Source organism: Mastigoproctus giganteus, chromosome 10 (assembly GCF_048544385.1).
Source record: "Mastigoproctus giganteus isolate SK-2022 chromosome 10, ASM4854438v1, whole genome shotgun sequence".
Classification (NCBI taxonomy): domain Eukaryota; kingdom Metazoa; phylum Arthropoda; class Arachnida; order Uropygi; family Thelyphonidae; genus Mastigoproctus; species Mastigoproctus giganteus.
The window spans coordinates 213,287,847-213,313,506 of record NC_143584.1 but is presented as its reverse complement, the minus strand read 5'-3'; the positions used below and the strand labels follow the sequence as shown (position 1 = coordinate 213,313,506).

At 31.9% G+C, this 25,660-nt stretch overlaps 1 protein-coding gene across 1 annotated transcript in view; it reads right to left on the bottom strand.

Moving 5' to 3' along the window:
* Positions 1–7,516: 7,516 nt before the first annotated feature.
* LOC150079872 (ethanolamine kinase 1-like) overlaps positions 7,517–25,660 on the bottom strand; it is a 43,554-nt gene continuing 25,410 nt past the window's right edge. Inside the window, exons 4-8 of the mRNA XM_090383267.1 lie at positions 14,661–14,803; positions 13,903–13,986; positions 13,437–13,597; positions 7,990–8,063; positions 7,517–7,742 (exon numbers count right to left, since the gene is read on the bottom strand). Of these exons, the coding sequence (XP_090239393.1) occupies positions 7,643–7,742; positions 7,990–8,063; positions 13,437–13,597; positions 13,903–13,986; positions 14,661–14,803 (562 nt within the window). The 3' untranslated portion in view covers positions 7,517–7,642. The remainder of the gene's footprint in view (positions 7,743–7,989; positions 8,064–13,436; positions 13,598–13,902; positions 13,987–14,660; positions 14,804–25,660) is intronic.

The window sequence follows — 25,660 nt, the reverse complement described above, 5'->3', positions numbered from 1 at the left end:
ACATGAAACCAAAACTGCTCTGCATAACCTAAAATTAGTAGGATGTCAAACAAAGAAGCTTGCAAGAAGAATACAAGTTCTATGCCCAAGGTTAACCCATCAGTGGTGGTGCCTGTGATCATAAAACAGTGGTACTGAATCTGGCAGATCCATAATTTTCTTTCCTGAATAAAATTAGTTTTCTGAGTTCTATTTGGAGTATACCAATTTTTTGACCTTTTGCTAATGAACTCAAATACCTATTTTTTTAATGAGAAATTTAAAAAGTTATTTTCAACAAAACTTTTAATTCTGCCAAAAAAACTGAACATAAAATAGAAATGTGAAATTTAGCCTCTTCCATTTTAAGTTTATAAAATCATTAAGTGCATGAAAATTCAGCATCATGCATGCACACATTTCTGCTTGTATATACATTCAAGACAAGAAACCATTTTTATATAATAACACAAACAAAATGAACAGTATCTAACGTCTTGTCATTAAATGTCAACCATCCAACTATACTTGATTAAACATAGCTGAAAACAATCAGTATCACAGTGGCACATGCTTTGTCAGATCTTTCTTATGCATAATTCCAAGTAAACAATATATCACTTCTGAAATTACTTAGCATTTTTATGAATGAGTAGGAAGGCTGACTCTTAACAATTAATGTGCAGAAATATATACTTCATTGCAGTGTTTGTCAGACCCTGCATCACCACTGGTGGATAAAACTCCTAACAGTTTCTGAATAACAATTAAGTACCATGTATTATTTTACATTTAGTGAGGCTCATAAGTAACATTTGAAACAATACCTCAAAATATAAAATAATCAAATAAAATTTCAATAATATTCAAATAAAATATAAAATTATACTTGCTGCTATTTAGAACTCAAGTTACTATATATTTCTGCAGCAAGTATATAACTATCTCAACAATGGATTTCATAGCTTGAAAAATGGTACACATTAAAAATCACACCTGATTTAACATCTAAACCTTTCTCATTTTCTCTAATATATATTCAGAGGAGGAATTTTCTCTATTCTTTTTAATGCAATGCCAATCAAAGTTGTCAAACTTTGCAATACTAAAATACCATGAACAATTTTAGGTTAGAGACGGAAGAAACTTTCAACATATAACTGCAAAAAAAGTGCAATTTTGAATTTCTGTAAGTTTCAACTTTCAGGAAATAGATATGAAAGTTATTCCAAAGAATGGAAGCAAAAAAATTAAAGTTAGTTTAGTGACTTTGAAAACAAGAGATGCTGATAGGATTCCACTTGTTTTTAAGATGAGAGAGAGAGAGAGAGAGAGAGAGAGAGAGAGAGAGAGAGAGAGAGAGAGAGAGAGAGAGAGAGATTGATTGATTGATTGATTTTACTGCTTTTTGAAAATGGAACCAGAATTTTTAGATTTTCCACATCTTGCCAAGATGAAAAACATTTTTGAAGATGCAATAAGTCTACAAAAAAGATTAGAAATCAAGAGGTTCTCTCAGTATATAAATTCCATCTCTAGAAGCTAGGTATACTAAAAGGTAATCACAAATGAAAGATTTTTTGTGAGAAATGACAAGACTAGATTTTACGAGGACTGTAGTCAATTCTAACCAAATCAGAATAAGTGTTGATAACATTGTACAATGTAATATTATTAACAATTCTCAAAGAAGTCCAAGAAATGCTTTGTTACTCTAAAGTTTTGATCTAGAGTAACATGAGCTCTGATCTACTCTAGATCAAGGCTCTTGCTTGAAGACTGAAAACTTAATTTTATTTAGACATTCAAAAAAATCCAGTTGACCAAGAAAATTTCAAAATCTAATATAGTTAAAATTTGTGTTCCTGAATGACTTCAGAAATCTACACCTGTTTCTATGTTTTAATCAAAGAGTTAATATAAACATCCCTATGAGATGGAAATTAAAGGTTCATATTAAAATACTAATATAATAATAAAAAAATTGATAAAATGTTAAAATTGTTGCATTACATATTGTACAAAAAGTGTTTCATACTAAAATATTTTCTAGTTATTTTGATTGTTTCACTATCAATATATTCCAAAGTGAAAAAATTAATTTCAGAATTCACACAAATCACATTCTGAACAAAAAACTAAATTACAAGTATGGATAATACACTCAGAGAATTTTAACTTGTAGGAAAGTCACCATTTAAGGAACATATCAACTATTGTAATTCACAAATATTTGAACACTTATGGCATCATGTTAGTTGAACATGATCTAAAATTCAGGACTGAGGTTAGTAAATTTCAACACGAATGGAAAACATTTAATTTTATTATCAAGAAAAGTTATTACAACTGCTAACAAAGCAATTCAATTTCATTTGAAAACTGGGGAGGGGGGAAATGTAATGGGAAAGCTGTTCATGAAATGGACAAATTGCAACTGCCATTATGAAAAACAAACACAAAAATCCTTTTCTATTTTATACATTTCTATCATTGAGCTAAGCAACAAGGGTACTGTATCCACTTACAATTATTTGAATTAAAGCTAATTCTCAAAGGACATATTGTACTGATCATCTAGGCCTAACTTCCTTATAGCTTCACTGAGAAAGTTGTTTATGGCAGTGCCAAAAGAACAGAAGATGGCAACTATCAAATCATCTAGTCATATAAGGGGCAGGTAAAATTTGTACACAATTTCTCCTACCTTTTAAGTCTGAGCTCTAAACGACAGAATGAAATAGTATAAAAGACACATTCGTGCTTTCTTAAAAATGGATGTCGCATATAAATGGCATACTTGAGAGGGGAAAAAAGTCCAAAATTTTTTAAAAAGTTTTCTGGAATACAGCAATTGTTACAGTAAGTTAGAATTTTTCTCTAACACAGTTATTTTATCACAAAATATAAGGTTATTCAACAGAAAATCTTTCAACTTCAGTGGCTGATACTGTAATACCAATAGTCTAAAAACAGAAGAATGAAACAATTTTAATAATTTATGCAGTCATTTGGTAGAAAGTCTGATGACTGAACATGCATCTGACATTGAAAGAAAAAATAGACTTTGCAAATTGCTAATAGGTTTATATTGAGACAAATTTGCAATTTAATACTTTATATTCTGAAAAGATGGTACAGTACAAATTAAAACATACGTAAAAGGTAGAAATAGGACACGACAATTCTAAGTTCACTTCAAATTTTATAGGGTCCCACAAATTTCATGCAACTTCACACTAACTGGACTTATATTAAAAACAAGTAAAAGGAGTGCATAAGAAGCATTAAAATACCAGTTTTCTTTAAGACAATACCACCTGGTAAGATTTCAGAAAAATGGAAATGAATCAAATAATAGCTTCAGTCCATCAAGTTATTCTATTCAAATTTTAAGGTATTTTATTATTTTATCACAATGACTGGCAGTGTGGGAGGAACAAAAAAAATATATAACTTTAAACAGCACTAGTAGTTCAAATTTTAACAAAAAATGTGTACTGAAAAAAAGTAACGAGCAAATTGTAATCTAATTAGGTTGCCATGAAATTGCTTCACGGAATTCTTGGGAAAAGAAGGAACTGGATTCTGCAACACAGAACTATGGAATATTTATTATTTAAACAGATGGACTTAAACAGTGAATTTTGGAATAATGGCTGAGTAGCCAAGTACTAATAAGAAGTTTATGTGACTGAATTCTGCAAAACACAGCAGATAAGGCACATGATAGATTCAAGTCAAAACTACACAACCACTATTTCTTGATTATGAAATTAGAAATCTCATGTCCAAGTTATGAAAGCAGCAATTTTTTTGATATACTTACAATATAGCAAGTTTAATAGCACATGTTAAAACTATTGTTCCTACATTTTATATGATTAACTAAGCAGTTATATATCAGGTTCAAATGCACAAGAAAATTACACAAGATACAACTTTGAAAACCAAAGGGTAAGTTTTTTTTTTTTTTTTTTTTTTTAATGGCTGGTTACATATCTTATGGATGGATAGAGAAAAGAGGATGCCAGGTTATTTTGAGCATAGATATCCCTCAGTTAAAAAAAAAAAAAAAAGGATACATTTCTGAAAATGTTTTGTTTTAAGTTAAATTTATTAATCTAAACCTGTTTTCCCATTGGGTTCCATTATAATTTGAAATTCTTGCAAGAAAAATTTCTGCCCAGGACAACAAAAACAATGTTGAATAATTAAGAAATATATATATATTACACTCATATTTAATACATAATTGATAATTTTATGACAGAATATTACTATTATGTAGTAATTAAAATGACTCATTAACAATTATAACATGACAACACAAATACACCCAAATGCATTAGCAAGCATGAAAAATGTGGGATATCAGTAAGCATATTATACATTAGGATATAAAACACACATGTTAAATATCTGAAATCCATTTTCCAAAGCTTAAAATGAAGTAGCTAAATGTTGATCTGCTTCCCACATTTTCTGTACATAGTATTAGTACCAAATTCATTTTATGACATTTTATTATTACATGTACACTGCATAACATTCTTTGTATCCAACATTTCAAAACTTTGTATTTCACTATTTAAAAAAAAAAAAAAAAAAGTTTCATTTTGCAAGAATGCACCAACAATGAAAGCAGAACAAAACTCAATGGAATATTCAAGTAATTGTGGAACAGAAATTAAAGAGTAATTTAGAAGTTAAAAAAGAGTAATTCCATTACACACACCAACTGAAATAATGTAATGCATATTTGGGATAATTATTAACTACAATAATGGACAAGTTTCAGCACCAGAAAATATATCAATGTTTAAAATTCTGTCAAATTATTTAAAAAAAAAAGTTTCTGAATAGTTCTGTATTTAATTTAGAGCAGCCCTTTGTGTCATAATTACTCAAACTAATAATGCATGCTGTTAAATTGATACATAGATCATTTTTCACCCATTAATTTTTCAGCCAGGAGAAGGAAGGCAGGCATTTGCCAAAAGTTTGTTGCAAATATAAAGATAGGTAAATTGCTGCACAGAACTTAAACAGTGATAAACAACACTTGTTTTTACATTTACTTTATAAACTTGGAAGTATTTCTTACAATGTAAAATAAACATTTTAACTTAGGAATGGTTTTTAATCATATAAATACTGCCAAGGTCATTTTTCTCAAAAAAAAAAAAAAAGCTACAATTTCTAACAGCAAGTTTTAGTTCAAATTGTTTATCACATATAATTCAAATTGAAATAGCACTTTAATGGGGATAAAAATTTAAAGAACAAAATTTTATGGTGCTGTGGCAAATGTGTACAGAATTAACAGAAAAGAGGATTAGGTAATAAGGTTCACTTAAAATCTGGCAATCCTATTTTTTAGTAGGTGCACATCTTCTAAGAGATGGACCTACTAAAAACTCAGTTTCTTCTAACACACACATTAAAGAAGCTGAGTTTACAATACTCTAAAACAACCAAATGGATGACAAAAAAAATTTACACAAAAGAAAAACTGACACCACATGAAACAAAATCAATTTAAAAAAATTAACCTTCAAAATTACAGCAAGAGCATATAAATAAAGTGTACACTTGTGTTAACTATAATAATAATGAGCCTAAGAGAACACGCAAACCAATTAAAACCTGTCACACCTATAAGCAGTTAACCAATTCTCCAGAGATCTACAATTTTCGAATTGCCAATTCCCCAGATGAATGACTAATAAAAGGAGTGACTGTTTTAAGAGATCCAGAAAACCCATCATTATATCAATGCAATACTATGTAATTAACTGTACATGCAGACAAGAATTAGTCTATTACAAATTTCTCAAATATCAATCAAATTTAAAATATTTTATGTTTTATTTAATAGTTATAATATTAAACAATGCAGCAACTTAAAATGTGAACAGTTAAAGTTATTTATGTTAATCAATATACATATACTGACTGATAAGTAACTGTAGCTATTAAAGTCTTGGCATTCAAGTGACAACATAGCTTGAATCCTTTTAAAAATATACTTTATTAAATGATTTGTAATTTATGACTCATCTGTTATTTTTTTCTGCCTCCCAATTTCCTATTAAGGTTCTAGAGATTTTAGATATTTAAATTTTTAAAATGCTTGTAGGGTATAGGAGATGCAGAAAATTCCATTAATTACAATTAGCTTATTTTACATGCCAGAAAAGTAAAACAAAAGTATTATATTGCAATTACACAGAAATTATACAGTATACTTAACACATGAAAACAATCAAAATTACTTTGTACCTGGCAAACTCAATGAGTTTACACTTAATGATCACCAATTTCTGTACTATTTATTCTATAAGCCAAAATTCATGGAATGCTTTATGTGGGACAGGAATTTTTTTTTTTCTTTTTCAGGCACTTATGTTAAAAAACTCTTAGTACCATAGGAGATAGGTAATTATATCATACAAGTCACAAATGTTTCCAAAGAACACCAGAAATAGGTTTACATGTTAGTACATAATTGCACCATGCAAAAAACACAAATATCCCTATACAAAATACATCACCACTATCAATACCATACAGAAAAAATACAATAAAAATATTAAATCATCAAGGTTATATTGTATATTTACAAAAGGGTTTATAAGTTCACTTTGTTTAAAATTTTGCATTTTTAAAAATTCTTAGAAAGTTTTGACAGTAGAAAAGTTTCAGGAAAATTCAATTGGAGGAAAAAACAAAAAATTGTTTTTCATTTTAAAGTTATTAAAATGCAGTTAAAGAATGTCTGTACACAGAATTTAATCCTGTGATTATACTTCAAAAAATTTTAAATCAATCACAAAGTGTACTTTTTTACTGGTAATAATCATGGATAAAGTTTAATAACCAATGACTAAATCAAGCACGCACAGGAACATTAACTTATGGCACAACAAGAAAGCGTTTTTGCATATTTACACATTTTTTATAAGCTACATTTTTCATAAACCAATAGGAAAGAATTGAAAATAGTTTCTGAAGATTCTAATTTCTATTCAAAATAGAAAACCTATTTTCATAAGAAATATAAAAAACATCCTTTACAGAAACATTACAAAGTTTTTATGTACATACATTATGATAAACATTTATTTTCTTACTACACATTGAAAGACAAACACCGCCACCATGTGCTTGATGCCAACTACAAATTTCACATTCATGATATCAGGATTAATGCTAAGTCAATGCTAAGTCAAACTCCTTTGCTTTTTGACTACACTCTGAAATATCACATATCTGGACTAGCATCAGCATATAACACATGATTTACATATGCCTGTTTTAATAAGAATATATCTGAACAATACATTTTATCATTAGCACTAATTTACCACTGTGAGTTACATGAAATACATATTCATTTGATATTCCCTAATTATTTTTAACAATTACATATAATTAAATCAGAGAGCTGCAGGCTTATATGTATGTATGTACATGTGCATATAAATATATTCATACAAACTTTAGTATCTAGATGTTTAGATCTGCAGGACAGTGACTATACACAACCACAAAAGCTGTACATTAGCCTAGTCAAGTTGACAGTTTGTAAGTAGGCATATGATCTATTTTAGGAAACAAAATATACACACCATTTCAAATGCACCTTAGCACCTAGTTCTTATAAGTAGCCATTACCATTTGGTGTATTTGCAGGAAATTTAAGCGAAAGGAATTCACTTTTTCGGGCAAAATATTCATTCAGTCTCTCAATGGCATACCTGGAAAATAAAATAAGTTAAAAGTTGAACAATACAAAATAGGATTTTAAACATAGCAAAATAAGATTAGACCTATATGCATTTCAAGAGCCATAATTTTAATATATTTAAAAAATAAAATAATAAATAAAATGCATGGCACAGGAATAAATATAAGTAAATGATATCATTTATAATGAGAAATCTAATATCTCAAAACTCGTTGAAAATAAAATCAAGACAAAAACAAATAATTAACTATGTTTACCCTAAGAAGTCAAAATCTAAAGTGGAATGTGCTGCTTGGATAAGGGCCCATATTCCCCAGAAAAGGTGTGCAGCCTGAAAATAAAGTAAAGAATGTGCATCACTATCATTAAAATTAAATAAAGTGTATATATCCATTTGAACCTTGGATTTCTGAAACAGTACAAGTTTAAGGAAACACTATACTAAATATTAAACTTATTGATTCAATTAATGATATTAAGATTTAGATAAACAACACTTCTCTGGAAATATTCATTGAATCATTCTCCAGTGTATTCTTTTATAGATAAGAAAACAGTATAACCTCATAATTCTAGCAATGCCAAGACAACTTTTTCCAAGTTTTTGAAATCAATATTGTGCAGGACTGCTATTGGTAAAGCTCACAGATCAGCAATTAGTAAAGAAAGGCTACGCAATTTTCTGATGGATCACAAAATGTTACGACAACAATACAGGCACTCCCCGACTTATGTTAATACTCTACTTCCGTAAATTCGACTTTACGCAAGTTTTTGCTGGCCAGTGTAAACTAAATGGAGGTATCGTGAAAATATTGCAATGTGAACCCAGTAACATTTTTTTTTTTTTTTTTTTTTTGTAATTCATTCCAAGACCTTGGAAGTTGAAATTTGCTATATAACTAGGCTATTTATCTCTCTAAAAATTTCCACAGCCCTCAATCTCTAAAGTGGCGTACTCAGATGGAGACACTGATTCTGGTAATGATGCTCAAAAGGTAAAACTTGCTGACATTATGCCTGTCCCCTCCCTTTTTTGAATTTTATAATTTTGAAATTTTTGTAATTGCACACTTGTAATTTTTCCTATGCATGGGATAAAAAAAATTTAATAAATAATTTTATTTACATATTCGAACATTTTTTTGCTTCAATCAAATTCAGCAAGCATAGTTGCGAGTGCTGCATAAGCCTTTAGGGAAATTCTGACTCACGTAGAGTTCCGTGGAATGCAACCCTTAGACGTAAGTCGGGGAGTGCCTGTAATCATAGCATAATGATTTTTCAATGGGAAAAACTTCCCAAACTTTATATTCAAACCTTAATTAAAAGTAAATTTTTCTACTGTGGCATCCTTTGATGACAACTCTAAAATAACACTGTCCAAGATATTTTTTCAATAAAAATATGAACACTAACTGATTTCAAATGTGCAAACTGTTTTTTTTCCTAGCTCTTCAAAGTTTGCAAGATATTTCATTTTAGTTTTCATGTAATTAGACTTTTCTAGATTGTGCTGGTCAGTTTTCAGCATCTTTTAAGAAGGGAAGAAAAAAAAAAGCAAACGTCTCAAACAAGTCAATCAGTCAGAGATATAAATGTATGAGTTAACATTGTTAAGTATTAGTAAACTGTCTTTTTATGATTTTTTGGTGCTTTTAAAATGTCATATCAGTGCATTAATTGACCAGATAGCTTTTATTTGTGCAGTGAAACAAATTATTAAAACAAGAATATAAACTTTATTTTGGCTGTGAATCAGGTGATCTGGATGAGAAGTTGGCTCCTCATCCAGATCACTGCGCTTTGCATCTAAGCAAATAGTTAAAAAAAAATAAACTTAAAGTATCCCTACAATTTGCCTTTCCCATAGTGTGGAGGGAGTCAACCTCTCTCTCCCCCCAAACTGAGTACAGTCAGTCCTCTTATAGCACGATAGTTGTTCCTAGAAACTCTTGTGCAATGCAAAATCGTGCAATATAAATAACAGGCCCTATGGGAAAAATAGGGTTAGGTGCCGACCACCCAAGATTGAACACACAATTGTAACCAAAACATTACCAAACACAAATAATCGTAATAAAATACTTACATATTTTATTAAGACTATTACATAATAAAATATTGCTAATGCTTTTGCTTCTATCGTAAACAAAATTGTTCTTTGTTTGATTTTCTATCCAAACAGATGACAGCAGTTCCATCTCTTCCAATTCTTTGTGTCTTGATCTAATGGATTTTATTAGGCTGTTTTGTTCTTCCTGCTATGAAAGTTGTTTTTATTTTCTCTGCATTCTTTCTAATTCTCAGTGTTGCCTCATTTAGGCATATAGCACATGCAATATCATGTGGTCTTTCATTTCGCTCAGCGTTTCACAATTGCATATTTTTTCTCTATCAACAGAGGCGGACTGGCCATAAGCCTTATCGGGGAAACCCCGGTGGGCCAGAGGCCAGAAGACAATGGACGTCAGTGTGATTTTGGCCATAAACGCTAGTATGAGGCCGCTACAAATTTTCCCGGGTAAGAATTTGACCCACTCCGCCTCTGTCTATTGCTTTCCTTTTTCTCTCTGAATCTGTAGTGTCTTCACCAGGATGCTTCCTTTTCACACCTTTTAAATATTTTACTCATTTTTAGAGAATAAAGCACAATTACAAAATGAGGAGGCACGCTTGATACACATAAACAAAGCTGCACACATGTAGCATTTGAATAAACAACGCTGTAAAGGCAGGGACACTAACACCTCACTAGTTCACATTTTACTAAAGCACATTTCTGGGGGTTACTACCATAAAACAATAAAAACAATTTCCAGTTGCATTTGTGTAATGGGTAGAAAACTATCTAATTGCATTTGCGATAATACCGATAGCTGGAATTGTGTGGGTTTTTATATTATTATGGTGAAATGTGTTTCCCCTTCACTGATATAAAAACAAATACATTTTCAGAACCTTCTCTTCATTCCTATCGTGTTGCATTCAGTTGGGGTGACATGTTTGACTGCCATTTCTTGTAAACACACATGCGAATCATGCATAAGTGAATTCGGTTCGTGTTATATACAATATCGTTCCCCTATTTATAAATCATGTATGATTGAATTCATGTAATGTAAACAAGTGTTATACGAGGACTGACTAACTGAATATCCATCAGCCATAAGACCAGTTAGTCTGAGTGATGAACTACCCATTCCTGTTCTTCCAGCATCTGGTCATTAGAAGCAGAAAACAGATCACTCATAGAAACAGTCCATGCAGGCTCTGAATGAAAATGCCCAGACCTTAACAAGCCTCATCTTATAACAAAGTAATGACATATCACAAGACTGCTTAATTACTCATATCTATATGAGTAATTAAGCAGTCTTGTGATCAACCTAACTAGGGCATGGGCAGAGCTTTTGGAGTATTAAGCTTTAGGAATGGAATTTACTACAAAAAGATACAACTATATCTGTATTTCATGAATGAAAGTTTTATTCATATTTTTCTATGTAAGATTCATTTTGCTACTGTAATTGTGTTGTATTGCTTGATGCCTTTGGAAAAAAAGGAGGCTTTTCACTGACTCTTCAGATTTAAGCCTAAAAGCTGCGCTATTCCACAATGGAAACATGCATACATCTACACCTATTAGTCATACTGTCCACATGAAAAAATCCTTTGAGAACACAGGACCTCTCTTACAAAAGAGTACAAATATGATGAATACAATGGCACACCTATGAAAATGTGCCATTCAAAGCTCTCAGCATCCTTTTAAGTCTACAATCTGGCTATACAAAAAGTTTTGTTCATGTGGGATTAACTGAGCTAAAATCATTCTGCACTAAACAGATTTAGCCCTCAAGCATATCTGGAAAGAAAAATGTCATCTACAACCCCTAAACCCTGTTAACTCTAATCCTTAATTAAAGAAATAAATATTGACTGAACCTTTGGTTCAGTTTTTTTTTTTTTTTTTTATGAAAACCCTAAACAAAAGGTATTAGAACCTATAGTACTTAGTGCCATACATGGTTTGAAGTTTAAGAAGATGAAGATACTTATTGACATTAGACTTAAATTTCTGAAGATTGTAATATTCAGGAAACGTGTAAAGGGAAGTTGAATGTATAAATTAGGAAGAAAAGTTGGCTCTGAGGTTGAATAGTAAAAGGATGCTAACTGGTTGCTGCAATCGTTCAGACTGGTTGGGGGAAGGGGGAATTATAGAAGCCAATTCAGAAGTACAGTGCCCACAGATTCATACAAAAGACATGCAGCAGAAACAGAACTTCTATGAGACAGAGTGGAGAGAATTTGTAAATATGGGTTATTAATTAACCTAACTGTTCGCTTCTCAATGGAGTCTAGAAGACAGAGAAGTTATGGGAAAAATATTCCCACATCTGTTTTGTAGGACAGATTTGAGATTTGTACAGAGTGAGTAGCTGTTTTGAAGAAAAATAATGCTGAGAGTTTTTTTTTTTTTTTTTTTTTTAGATGCAGAGAAAGCAATATTTGTGATGGGCTTACATGAAGAGAGATTAGAAGTCAGGTAAGCGCTAATGAAGATGTGATTTTGTCTAGAAATCTGAGTGTCATTGAAAATAGGCACAGAAGAATCTTTTTTTAGAGATAAGGATAGGACTGAATTTTAGAAAGGAATGAAATTGATTATCTATGCCCAACTTGAGAATTACCTGGAGATTGTACCACAAACCTAAATTCTTAAAACAATTTTTCAAGAGGAATTAACTAACACAAGGTACCAACAAATATTCTCTGTTATGGATGCAATATTCTCAAATGCAGCAAACATGTAGCTTTATTGTTCTACCTAAAGACATTCTCCTGTTGGGACTATTTTTGGAATGATTTGAGGGATGGGAGGCTGCAACAAATTGAGCCTCACCTTCCAGCACTTCATTGTTTAGGATTGTGTGCTTGTAATTATACTTTTGATTATATACCCAGTCTCTCCAAACTTTCTAACAAGGTGATAAATTGTGGTTTTGTTTGGAACCTCCACTTCTGGGAACACTTGTTAGAAAGCCTCTTGGCACAATGCATATGATTTCTTACCAAAATAATGCTTCACTATGAAAACTTTGTTCAAGAACCATCTTGATTATCAAAAATTTGTATTTTTCTCTGGCATAATACACCAACACAATTTTCCACATTCCTAACAGCTCATTTGCTTACAGTTATGTCTCACTGGTTAAACTCAATCAGCTCCCTCTACCAACAACCAATAAAATCTTGCACAAATAATATACGGAAACTGAGAATTATGGATTGCATTTTAAAATAAACACCCAGTAGTATTTGTCTGATTTTTAATGACATTTGGGATGGCTCAACAAACATTTTTAAAAAGGCCCAAATATAAAATTTCATGAAATTGATTCAATGGGAGTAGAGCTGTTACTTGCAGACAAATGGATAATGTGAAGACAATAGGCATGTATGCATATGTGAATGTGCCTAAAAAGCAAGTACAAAAAAACCTCTTCCAATTTGTGATATGAAATTTTATTTGTAAATTTATAATTTACATGTAACAGCCAAATATGTAAAACACAAAATAATTACTTAAATACAATTCATAAAAGATAATGTAAGTGCTGCATTCTGCTGAATGCAAGCATTCACTTGTTCATTCACTTAAAAAAAATAAAATAAATAATATCAGTGAAATACATACCAAAGCAAATTTGTTTACTTGAACATACAAAATTTCTACAGCCTCATTTGTCACTTCTTTACTCCATTTGTTAGCTGCATGCCAGGCCTCTAAATAACACTGCAACCACTGAAGTTGAAATTCTCGATCAGGATATAAATGAGGCTCGAACTTTTCAACACCTTAAAATAAAGATATTTAGATACTTTTCTAATATTAAAAGCATAAGTTAAATAATCTGATAATTTGCTAAATAGAGGTGCTAAAGACTTGTGAAGAAGAGAGATTTTTTTTAAATGATTGAAATTTTGGATACTATTTCCATTATTGAAGTAGAAAAGGTCACAGAAGATCAAGTGTAGAAAGGAAGCAAGTATAGAAGAAATTAGACCCGAAATGTTTCAAAGCTGGAGGGGGAAAATAGCATCATGCAATACATAATGAAACTATAACAAAAAATATATAAAATGAAATACAAAATAAATACCTGCAAATTCACAGAAATGGTTTCCAATATCAAGTGCTTGATAGTTGAAATCTGCATATTCATAGTCCACAAATGTAATGGTTTCTAGGCATAAGAAAAAGAAAAAAGTAAAATGCATAAGGAATGGTCAGATTTAACTAATATTACCTATTTCTGAAACCAAACCATCTCATAATGAGCTTTAAAGCATTTGTTTAAAGTTAGGATTTAACAGTGAATGAATAATTCACTCACTTAAATGCTAATAATGATTAAAAAACTAACTAATTAAATATATATATTTTTCATCTAAGTAAGTTTTTTCACCTTAACACTGATAATTGTATCATAAAATAAAGATAAGTTACAAGATACACTATAATTCTTCCATTATATTTATTATATTCACTTAAACTGATGGCCTGATAAATTGTTACAATTATGTATCATTGTACAACAGGCAATATTAAAATTTCCATATTTATTAGTTAATTTTTTTAAACCAGGAAGTTCACTTCAGCTATCCTGTATCATGCAAAAATGTCAAAATACAGATATGAAAGTATACTAAAGTATTTCACTTAATGATCTGTAAAGTGATTCAATTACTGATAATATGTATTTGGGATGGGGGGGGGGAACTTTGTACAGGTGCATTCACAGGCATATTTTCATGGTGTGTGGGCTAAAATAATTTTTTTGTTTGTCTGAAAATTAACTTTTTTTTTAATTGCAAGTGGCAGTTAATTAGAAAACAAAAAAAAATTTTTAAAACTTACGATTTTCCTTGTTAAAAATAATATTTTTAAGCAAGAGATCGTTGTGGCAAAAAACTACTGGAGATCCAAGCTGTGTAAGGTGACTTTTCAGTAGATTTATTTCTTGTGCAAGTTCATCCTTTGTGGGGACATATTTCCTAAACCTAAATATTGAAATATTTTGTACATTTGTTTTCCATTTCAAAACCAAAACAATAAATAAATATTTATATTAAATAAATTTATAAGCCAATCTTAATGATTACACTACTCTGCATTTTGAGAAGAAAAAAAAAATATATTCACTAATGTTTTCTCAGAAAAGGGTGCTTCTGAATCATTTGCTAATGCTGATTGAATTCCATTTGTTTCCATCATGTTGGTTTTTCAAAAATCACTGAAGAAAATTTGATTTTTCAAATTTGTATTAATTTTAGCAGAATTAATTTTGTGCACAAATTATAACAAAGTGCTACTTTTACCAGATTTTATATTTAAATACATGTTGAAAACACTATTAAAAAAGGCAGTGTGGTAATACGTCCACTAAACACTCATCTCTCATTTTAAAAACTGATCTACAATGATTCAAATTTTCATTTTTGATTTTCTAGCAGATCCTTCTACTTTACGGTTCCTCTTCAATACCTAGCAATAGTCAACCATCATGTTGACATTCCACCTCCCCTGGTACCTCATTTCCACGTCTTAAATGTCCTAGTGAAACCTCTTCCCCTGTTAATTATACTTTGTAGATTTTCTGGGAAGTAGTCTATGTGGGAGACTAAAAATACATTGACACCCATGTTGCAGCTCAACTTCTTGAAGTCTGCCAACATATTGAACTAAATTCTTGTCTGAATCCTAGAAGTTTTTTTTACCTTAAATCTAGAACCAAGGGTTTCTGCATATTCCTTTGGTAAACTTAAATCTCTTACCAGATCATTGAGTTCATTCTGTGAAATCAGTTGAGGGCTGGACTCTCTCCAGCCATGTAGACTTCAGTTTCATCTTCAGAAGCTTCACTTTCAGCACTCTGCTGCTATCTCAATATAAGTGGAGGGCATGGAATTGGCAAGTTATCTCCATGTGGGACTGGTCTAATGGCAGATGGAATACACATTGCCCTTCTTACTGTTTGCATTGTATCCCTCTACATTAACCAAGCAAAAGTAACAGTCATCATAGTGGTTTGTAGGCTCCCAACAAATCATGGGAATTGCAAATGACAATGTTCTTTTTACCATTTTTCCAATCTCAATGCTTCAATACAGGTTTGGCAAACTTTATGTGGAGCCCATTGTTTATCTTGGTCCCAGAGTTTCACTCAAAATAAGTACAATACACATTTAACAGATTCTGTAATATCTTGCCTTTGCTTGAGGACTACATAACCTCCACAAATATCACAAAATAAGTTTGGGTTGTTCAAACATTTGTGTGAAGACATTTCACTCACTTTTCAGCACAAGTTTGACACAACCTCAAAAATAGACTGAGCTGACAAACCTCAAAAATAGACTGAGCTGACAAACCTCAAAAATAGACTGATAAACACTGCTGCATGGAGCTCTCAATGTCAAGAAACAAATGACTGGAGGCAGTGTTGCCAATATGTGAAGATTTACTTTACAAATTCCCAGAATTTGCTCCTAACTTAATACACTGAATAATACAACTCATGACATAAACTTAAAAAATGATTTGTGAAAAAAAAGTGGTATGTGATAGAAAAACCAATAATATTTCTGAAATCAGCGTAAACAACCGAGTAAAAACAGCCATTATTTTACAAACATTGAAAACCATGCAGAGTGGTGTTAGTGATACTGTCCAGAATTGTACATGCAAAGCAAAGAATTTTGAATAAAAATTATTAGCCATATGGTGCAAAGAAGCCTGAGGGGAAAAAAAAAAAAAAAAAAAAAAAATTATATATATATATATATTTTTTTTTATTAAAAACGTGAACAGTAGATTAGACGAGTAGATTAAAACGAGTACATTTTCAACAACAACTATTTACATTCTATGTACAAAACAAAAAAGGAAAAGAAAACTTTTTGGAATGAGATACAAACGTTTCAACATTTCAGTTACAGGAAATAAGAAAAACAGTTTCTTGGCGTTGGATCATTATCATATTAAGTGTCACACATTAAAGGTGATGGACTGTTCAGTGATGGTGAAGAGGTGACCGCTACTGTTCCTTTCGCTGTTAAGATGATCCACAGTTTCTGGTCTTTTGCTGTGGAATTCGAGTAGAAGTCTGCTCTGCAACTTCTTCCGTAGGCTCCACTTCAGATGTTGCGCCGATGTGTCGACAGGAGGCACGTCGTCCCTGCTTCTTGTGTGCTTCAAGTAGAAGTTGTAGATGACGGCCTTGGCCGTAATGAATAGGAAGTTGCAGGTGGTGTGTGCTGTCTGCTCAGAGTGAAGTAGGTACCAGTAGTCCTCCGGAGTGTGGGCGAAGTTGCAGGCAAGCTTTGCTGCATCCAAAGCGTATTTGACGAGTTCCTTGTTTACAGGGCATGCCAGGTATGTGTTCCAGGGTACCTGGGGTGGCACAGAAGAGGCAGTAGTTTGAGGAGCGTAACCCAAAGATTTGTAGCTTGACTGGGGTGGGAAGGATGTTGTGCCACAGTCTCCACTGGATGTCTGCATCCGATTTGAAACATTTTGTCCTGTACGGAAAGTTCCACTGAAAGTTTGATGGTGGCTTGTGGTGAGGAGTGTAGGGACAGCTTGGCAGGCAGATGACGGGAAAATCGTGGTTGTATGTCATGACATGATTAGCTGATAGACTTTTTTGGAGGGTGCAGGAGACAAAGGTACCGTATCTTCTAGTGTTGTGATGACGAAGGTTGGTGTAGGCGAGGATCCAGTGACATTTTCAATCCCTTTAGTTGTAGTGATGTCTGGAAGAGCTTGTGTGATCGCTGATTTTAGATGTATGTGTTGCTGCTTTGCATTTATTTAATGGGCAAATCTTCTGATCCTTTCCATTCAAGGCTTGGTGTCAGGAGGTCGCCTATGGTTCTTATTCCTGCCCAGTTCCACGTAGGGAAGAAAAGAATATCATTTGTAGGGTCTATTATTCTTTTATTGTAGAAGAGTGGTTCTGAAAGTATTCAGGGAAGGGATGTTCTCTCAAGATTATGAAGGTTTAGCTTTTTCCAGCAGTATAGTGAGTCTTTATAAAACGGCAGTAGTTTGAGTGGTGCTGGTGCCATATCCATTCTCAATATTGTTGAAAGAGAAAGTCCTCTAGTGGCTGTTGCTAGTAGTTTATCCGTAGTGTCGGAATGTGGATATTTGTTTGCAGTGTCTTAAGAAGAAAGGTGATCCGGAATGCTGTGATTTTGTCGTCAAGAGAGACCAACCCTTGACCCCCGTGAGTAAGTGGCTGGCTAAGTTTGGAGCAGGACATCCAGTTGGTTTTGTTCTAAAGGAAGCTTCAGACAGATGCCTGGATTTGGTGGAGGAAGTCAACAGGTGGAGTGAAAATTTTGAATGTGTGCCAGAGAACGCTTGCCGCCATATGATTGACCACAAGCACCCTCCATTTCCCGAGTACTTTGTTGAAACGACTTAGCAATTCGGGCCAGTTCTTCTGGGAGAAAAGGAGGGTATTGCCGAGGTACACACGTAGGTATTTCTGTCCCTCGCTGGACCATGTGCCTTGGACAGGTGAGTCAGTTCTAGTTTTCCAGTTGCCAGCCCACAGGCTGCTGGTCTTACAGTGGTTGAGTTTGGCGCCTGATGCTTGAGCATAGAGATCATGAGCCTTTTGAATGACTTCAAATTCGTTCTCATGGCGTATTATAATTGTGACTTCATCAGCGTATGCTGAGTAGGTTATATTTATATATAGATAGAAAAAACTTACTTGAAAAAAAAATAATAATAATAATAAATAAATAAACAGATAATGCAGAACTGCATTCTTTCCAAAGGTACATGCTATGAGATGCTAAATATAAAGTATCTTATGATATAGGCAAGAATAATATTAGTAAATTAATAAGAGGAGTTTACCTCAATATAGTACGTGGAACACTTCCGTGTGATACCCTCCAGAAATTAAAACGGAAAAAACGAAAAAATCGACAACTTACCAATATATTAAAGTAAAATATAAATAATTAAATAATCAATTTAACTCAATTCAAAATCAATTCAAAACAATTAAAATTCAAATTAACGCAATTAAAAGAATCTAACGAAAATATTCAAAACGATTTTCCTTCCTGAAGCTGACAATGCTTTTCGACCGACTGTCGTGATCACAGGAATGAAAATTCATTCCTGTGATCAGGAATGAATTTTCACTGATCACAGGAATGAAAATTCATTCCTGTGATCACGACAGTCGGTCGAAAAGCATTGTCAGCTTCAGGAAGGAAAATCGTTTTGAATATTTTCGTTAGATTCTTTTAATTGCGTTAATTTGAATTTTAATTGTTTTGAATTGATTTTGAATTGATTATTTAATTATTTATATTTTACTTTAATATATTGGTAAGTTGTCGATTTTTTCGTTTTTTCCGTTTTAATTTCTGGAGGGTATCACACGGAAGTGTTCCACGTACTATATTGAGGTAAACTCCTCTTATTAATTTACTAATATTATCAACGTAGAACATATTGAGCATTACAGCTCTGATTCATACTATCTAGGCAAGAATAATAAAATATCCAATCCAGTTACATTAAAGCACAACACTTAGGTCTGCTGCCTTAAAAGAATACAATAGAATTCATGACTATGTTCAAGGTACAACTTTCAGAGGGGTGTAGAGCAGTCAAATAATGTTACCAAACAGCTTGAAAAAGCTGGAGATGGTCAACTTTTTCTTCTTTCACTCTCAGCCAGACATTCCATCAGCATTTTAAAATTTGCTGATTATGCCTGACTTTTCTTTCAGGAAAGTCAAATGACTGTTCCACATATTACACTGATAGTTATAGTGAACTACTTGAATTAAGTCAAAAAGTAGATAGAAAAAGTTCTTCCAATGATTGCTTCCTTAAACTCAGAAATTTCTATACAAAGTATACCAAGCATTGAGAGCCTATTACTAATGGGATGGTGGGCATGGTACTCAGAGCTGCCCTATGCTGACTGCCTGTCCACTTCACTGTTTCTTTTAGTTTTAAATACATAATGAAGCAAACAGCACTCAGGCTGTCCACTGTCATCAACTAATGTGTGTCATGGAAAATAATTATGTATTATACACAAGTATTTACAAAATAAGCAGATTAGTATATAACAAGGACAGAGATAACATAGTGAATAGATACCGACACTGCAATAGTCTTAACCCTTTGGTTATGGCATGGATGACTACTGTACTCCAAATTAAAATTCATTTTTACACATGCAGATATTTCCCCCTCTTTGTAGTATCATAATAGGTGTTCTTAGTGATCTATTTACAGATACAATAAACAGTGTTTTAAGTTTCTGGTAGAAAAAGCACTAACATAAATAATCAACTGATGTTCAGCATTGATACAATTATTCAATGCTTTTTCAATGATGATTATCCTATCAATCAACAGAATATTATTAATAGAATATTTATTATGGAATCATCTGATAATCAATACCGACAGAATAGTTTCACATGTTAAACAGAGTAAAGGTACTGGTTCCCAAGATAATACTATATCATCATCATCCTCTCAAGGATTTAGGCCAGATGGCCTGTTCCAGTCTCAGTCCATCTTTTCTTCAGATGTCCTGGATCTTTTCTTCCAACCGTTCGATATTTCATAATCTTCTTTGGTAATCTTGCTGTATCCATCCTATCCAAATGATTAATCCATTTTCCTCTGTATTTAGTATTAGTAATGGCTGCATGGTGCAAGAAAGCCTATGGCTTATGCTGCACCAGCCAAAAAAAAAAAAAAAAAAAACCAAACAAAACAATGATAAAAACAAACAAAAAAAATAAATAATAACAATTAATAAAAAAAAAAAGGAAATTAAACCTATCATCCTATGCTCTTCCCTTACCCGAAAGTACTATCCAGATGACCTTTCAATTTCCCCAGACTGTCGGCTTCTACCACCTATGACGGCAACTTATTCCAGTAATTTATAACTCTCTGGCTAAAATAAAACTTCCTGCAGTCCAATCTAAAAATTTCCCCCCGTAACTTGAATTTATGTCCCCTAGTTCTAGCGTCATTTATAATCTTGAAAATTTCGTCTTCATTCATTTTATTGATGCCTCTCAGAGCCTTAAACGCCTCAATCAAATCTCCTCTAAGGTGTCTAGTTTAGTAGATTATTATTGGATCAATACTTAATTTTTTACAAATCTCAGAACTTTTCTTCTTGTCCAATAATCTATAGCCAACAGTTCAGCAAATAAATTTCATTTCAGCACTTTCAATCCTTTTCTCATCTTGATTTACTTGTCAAAGTTCCACTACCATAGAGTAAAGCGGGTCTTGCTATCAACTTTAAGCTTTTATCCGTGTATGCTTTTGAATTTTACTCGGTTTTAGGATATTGTCAATTAAACCTGTAACTTTTAGAAAATTGGAAAGTTTTAATTCTGTATCTTTTTCTTTGACATAAGAAAGATAACAGAAAGATAAATTGTTTTGAATGAATTTACTTGTTCCAGGATGGTATTTTCTATTACTATTTTACTTCTGATTGGATAATTACTTTTAAATATCACAACTTGAGTCTTTTCATTTGAAATTTCCATTCCAAATGTTTTAGCAATATTGTTTAAGGTAAAAATTGATTTTTGAAGTTCATCTTCATTCTGAGCTATTATTATTTGATCATCTGCAAATAAAATATTTAATTTAGTTACTCAATTGATTTTAAAACCACCATTGATAGTAACTCTTCCATTCTTTGACTATTGCATTTATATAAATATTAAACACAGACGATGACATTGGGCATCCTTGACGAATTCCTCGATTGATTTCCATTCAGTTATACCAGGATTAGACTTTATTGCAATTCTGTTATTATTATAGACATCCATTATAGCATTTAATAATTGATTAAGGATATTTAATTGTTTTAAAATTTCCCATAATCTTCTTCTACAAACCATATTGAAAACTTTCCTGAAATCGATAAATGCAAAATGTGTTCAATATATATTCTTTTTTTTTTTCCTCTAAAATTTTTAATAGAAAAAGCTGGGTCAATACAGGATCTTCCCTTCCTAAACCCCTTTTGTTCTTCATATAAAGCAGGATTAATATATTTCCGTAATTTTGCTGACAATCATGCATATAATTTATATCCAACATTTAGAAAGCTTATTCCTCTAATTCTCAAAAAGATTTGTCATCTTTTTTAAATAGAGGGATGACAAGGGCATTTTTCCAGCTTGATGGACTTGTCCCTTGATTCCAAAATAAATTATAGAATCTTAACAGGCACCTAGTGAAATTATTATCAGCATATTTTATTAATTTCATGTCTTCAAATGGAGACTTTCCAGATTTACTGTTATTTAAAGCATCTTAAAATTCTCATAAAGATGTCTTCCCTATCCATATTTTCATTTGTTGATATATTATACAAGTTAGTATCAATTTCTGTCCATAAATTTTGGAAATAATCTAACCAGGTTTCTTTTTAATTATTTGGAGATCAGTATTTTCTTTAATGTCCTTATTCATATTTTTTATGATTTTATAAAAATTGGGTCTTTTCACTGATATCCCTTTCCAATTTGATGGTCCCAAAAAAAAAGAAATGGTCCCGCATTTCTATTTTTCTTTCTACATGCCTTTCTAGCTATTGCTCCTTTTCTTTTATATTCAATTCCTGCTCTTATTGTTTTGCTGTTTAACCATTTTTTATAGGCTTCTTTCTTTTCTTGTATAATGGTTTTAATATCATTATCCCATTTCTTGATTCTTTTCTTTTCCATTAGTTCCTAATCATTTATTTGCTATTGTAATGCAAATATTTTTTAAATTCTCCCATTCATTTCTATATCATTACTTTCTTTGATGTTTTCTGACATTTGTTCTTATCTGTTTATAAAGGGTTCGAATACTTTCTTCATCTAATAGAGTAACTCTAAAAGTTCTAGTCAAATTTTATTCACTTTTCTGATTTGATTTTTCCATCTTGGTGGTATCCTTAGCTTTCCTATCAGCAGATAATGATCTGATTCAATTTCATAGCTTCAATATACCCTGGCACCCATAATCATTTTTGCTATTTTCCTATTGCCAATAATATAATCTATCACACTTCTAAGATTCCTAGCTGCCCATGTATAGTATATGTTTTGAATAAATACTTCTTTTGAGAAATAATAACTACACAATTACAGTAAAAATAGAGAAAAAGAACACATAGGTGAAACAAAACAGTTAAAAAGCTGATTTGTTAAAATGCTATTAATTATCATTAAGGTCATAATATCCATCTTTGTCATACAGATTTACAAAAATCCAAACACTGAAAGATGAAAGGATCACCCAACTGAATATTTTTTACTGATAAGGATAAACTGTTTGATTCACTCATTGTCAAACAGCATGCTTCAATACTGCTACCTTTGGAATTATCACATAATTGTAACAATTTGTTGAATGCACCTGAAAGCAACAATAAAATAAAGCTGCTGTTGCTTCTCGCCTTTCATTACTGTCTCATCAATTTCCTGATCAGCTGCAGAATCATGGTCACTATATACTGTCAAACCAATACTGTCAGCTTCAATATCATCTCCATTTTCAGAATTTAGTTTATCATCTGTACATTCATTTATCTGCTGTAACAATAAGGCTTCATATTCTCAGCACTAAAATCACCAACTGTAATTCTTGCAGAACATGTCATATTCTACTTAAACCTAAATAAAATAAGAGAACAAATACAATGCAATCAAAAATCCAAACCAAAACTGAAATTTTAACATGATTAGCCACATGGAAGATTATTTTCCTCCAGGTCAATTTGCACCCTAATTACTCCAACTGACCACCTGACCTTTAATAAACACAGAAACAAATCAGATTAAGACAGGAAGGTAACTGAGAACTTTATCCCTGCAAGTAAAAGTACCATTTATTGGCAACAATTTAAAATATGATGGATGAGTATTGTCATCCATGATGGGTTAAGGAATGACTAGGGGTATAGAAGATCCACTAAATAAGCTGCTTCATAATACCAAAGAGATAACTGATGAAATATGTATTTGTCATCACATCACTATGTAGTATAAATAATATAAATTGAATTTTTATTTTCATTCTATCTATATCATTAGTTTTTTCTTCCTTTCACTTTACCTGCAAAAATAAAGGAATCTGTTTATAATTACTCATGATTCTGAAAGTTGAGATATACTAAACACCAATTTACAATTAATGGGAGAGTGTTAAAAGCCAAATAAGAGTAATTGCAACAATTTTAGTTTGCTACTGCTTAATAATCCATTTATAATAGCTGCAAAATTTTATAGTATTAAACACAAGGGGAGACAAAGAATTTTTAAAAACATCTGACTCTCAGTACTTCTGATTTTGTCCAGAATTTTTGCCTTCAAACTGCTTTTTTAAGCTTGGGTATCCACTAACCCTATACACACAGAGATCTCAACAGGGAAAGTTGAACTGTCTAAGTTCAACATTTAAAATGATAACAGAAGTCCTTTACACAATGCAACTAGCATGAGAGTGGGTACATTTCCTAGAATTTGCTGCAATATACATGAACTACATCTGTCTGGGATGCTAATATTTGAATATCTCACCAGGCTAACAAACCACAGGCTATCATCCAGGAACAGTCACTATGTGAGTAAGGGGTCTGCAGAGCTCCAGCAATATACAATTACAGAAGAACATTGGTTATCTGGAATAATTTGACAGGCTATTTTTTTTTTTTTTTTTTCTAACAGTAGTACAGTAACTGCCGGTTATAGTGATCATGTTTGCAAATTGAACTTTGATTATAATAAACGAAAGATCGAGTTTACTATCTGTTTATAAATACATTGTATAAACAAAAAGCCCAATAAACCAAAAACTGCAAATGGTTTTTATTTTTTTATGGTTGTGACTTCTAGAATTCTATGCAACCTTCAGAAATGTGCTTTAGAAAAATATCACAGAGACTACTTGGTTTTCTTGGAAACCATGAGTGAATTTCAGATTAGTTTGGCTCCAGATTCAGTAAAAATAATATCAACCCGAAACTGTGCGATTTATTATTTTTCTCATTTTTTTTTTATGGTAAAATGTGAATGAAAAGAAAATACGTAGTTTTAACATTGCAACAAAAAACAGAAATTATTAATAGATTTAGAAAGGTCAAAATTTAGAAAATCTCTCCAAAGAGTTTAATGTGGGGACTTCAACAATTTACTACATCAAGAAAAATTCCAATGCTATAGCAGAATGTGTTGATTATAGATAGGAGGATCTAGCAGGGAAAAAAAAAAAAAAAAACTGTTGAAACCTGAAAATGAAGCTTTACAGAGTGCTGGCTGAAAAATTTTAAACTGAAACACGGTATATGTTTTGAATGTCTCAACATTCAAGACGAGAAACTTTCTGCAGACTAATCAGCAGCAGTGTCCTCTAAAAGTAAGTTCGCTCCAGTTAAGCAAATTACAAGAAAGAAAACATTTATTATGTTGATGAGACAGGCTTATTATGGAAAGCATTACCGAGAAAAACCCTAGCCACTAAAAAAGAGAAATGCCTGCACAAAGTTTTAAGATGAGGAAATAGCAAGTTACTATTGCTAGGTGCGCAAATAAGTTAAATATAAAAAAAGGCACCTGGAATGAATGGAACCTATCCCGTTATACTGAAGGAGGCAGCAAGAGAAGTTAGCAAACCCTTAGCCATAATTATGAGAGCATCCTTAGATTCAGGGGAGGTCCCCAGATGTGCAAATGTATCCCCATTTCACAAAAGGGATTCAAAGGGTGACAAATAATTATAGCTCTGCTAGTTTAACTTCTGTTCTGGGGAAAATAATGGGGTCACTGGTTAAAGAA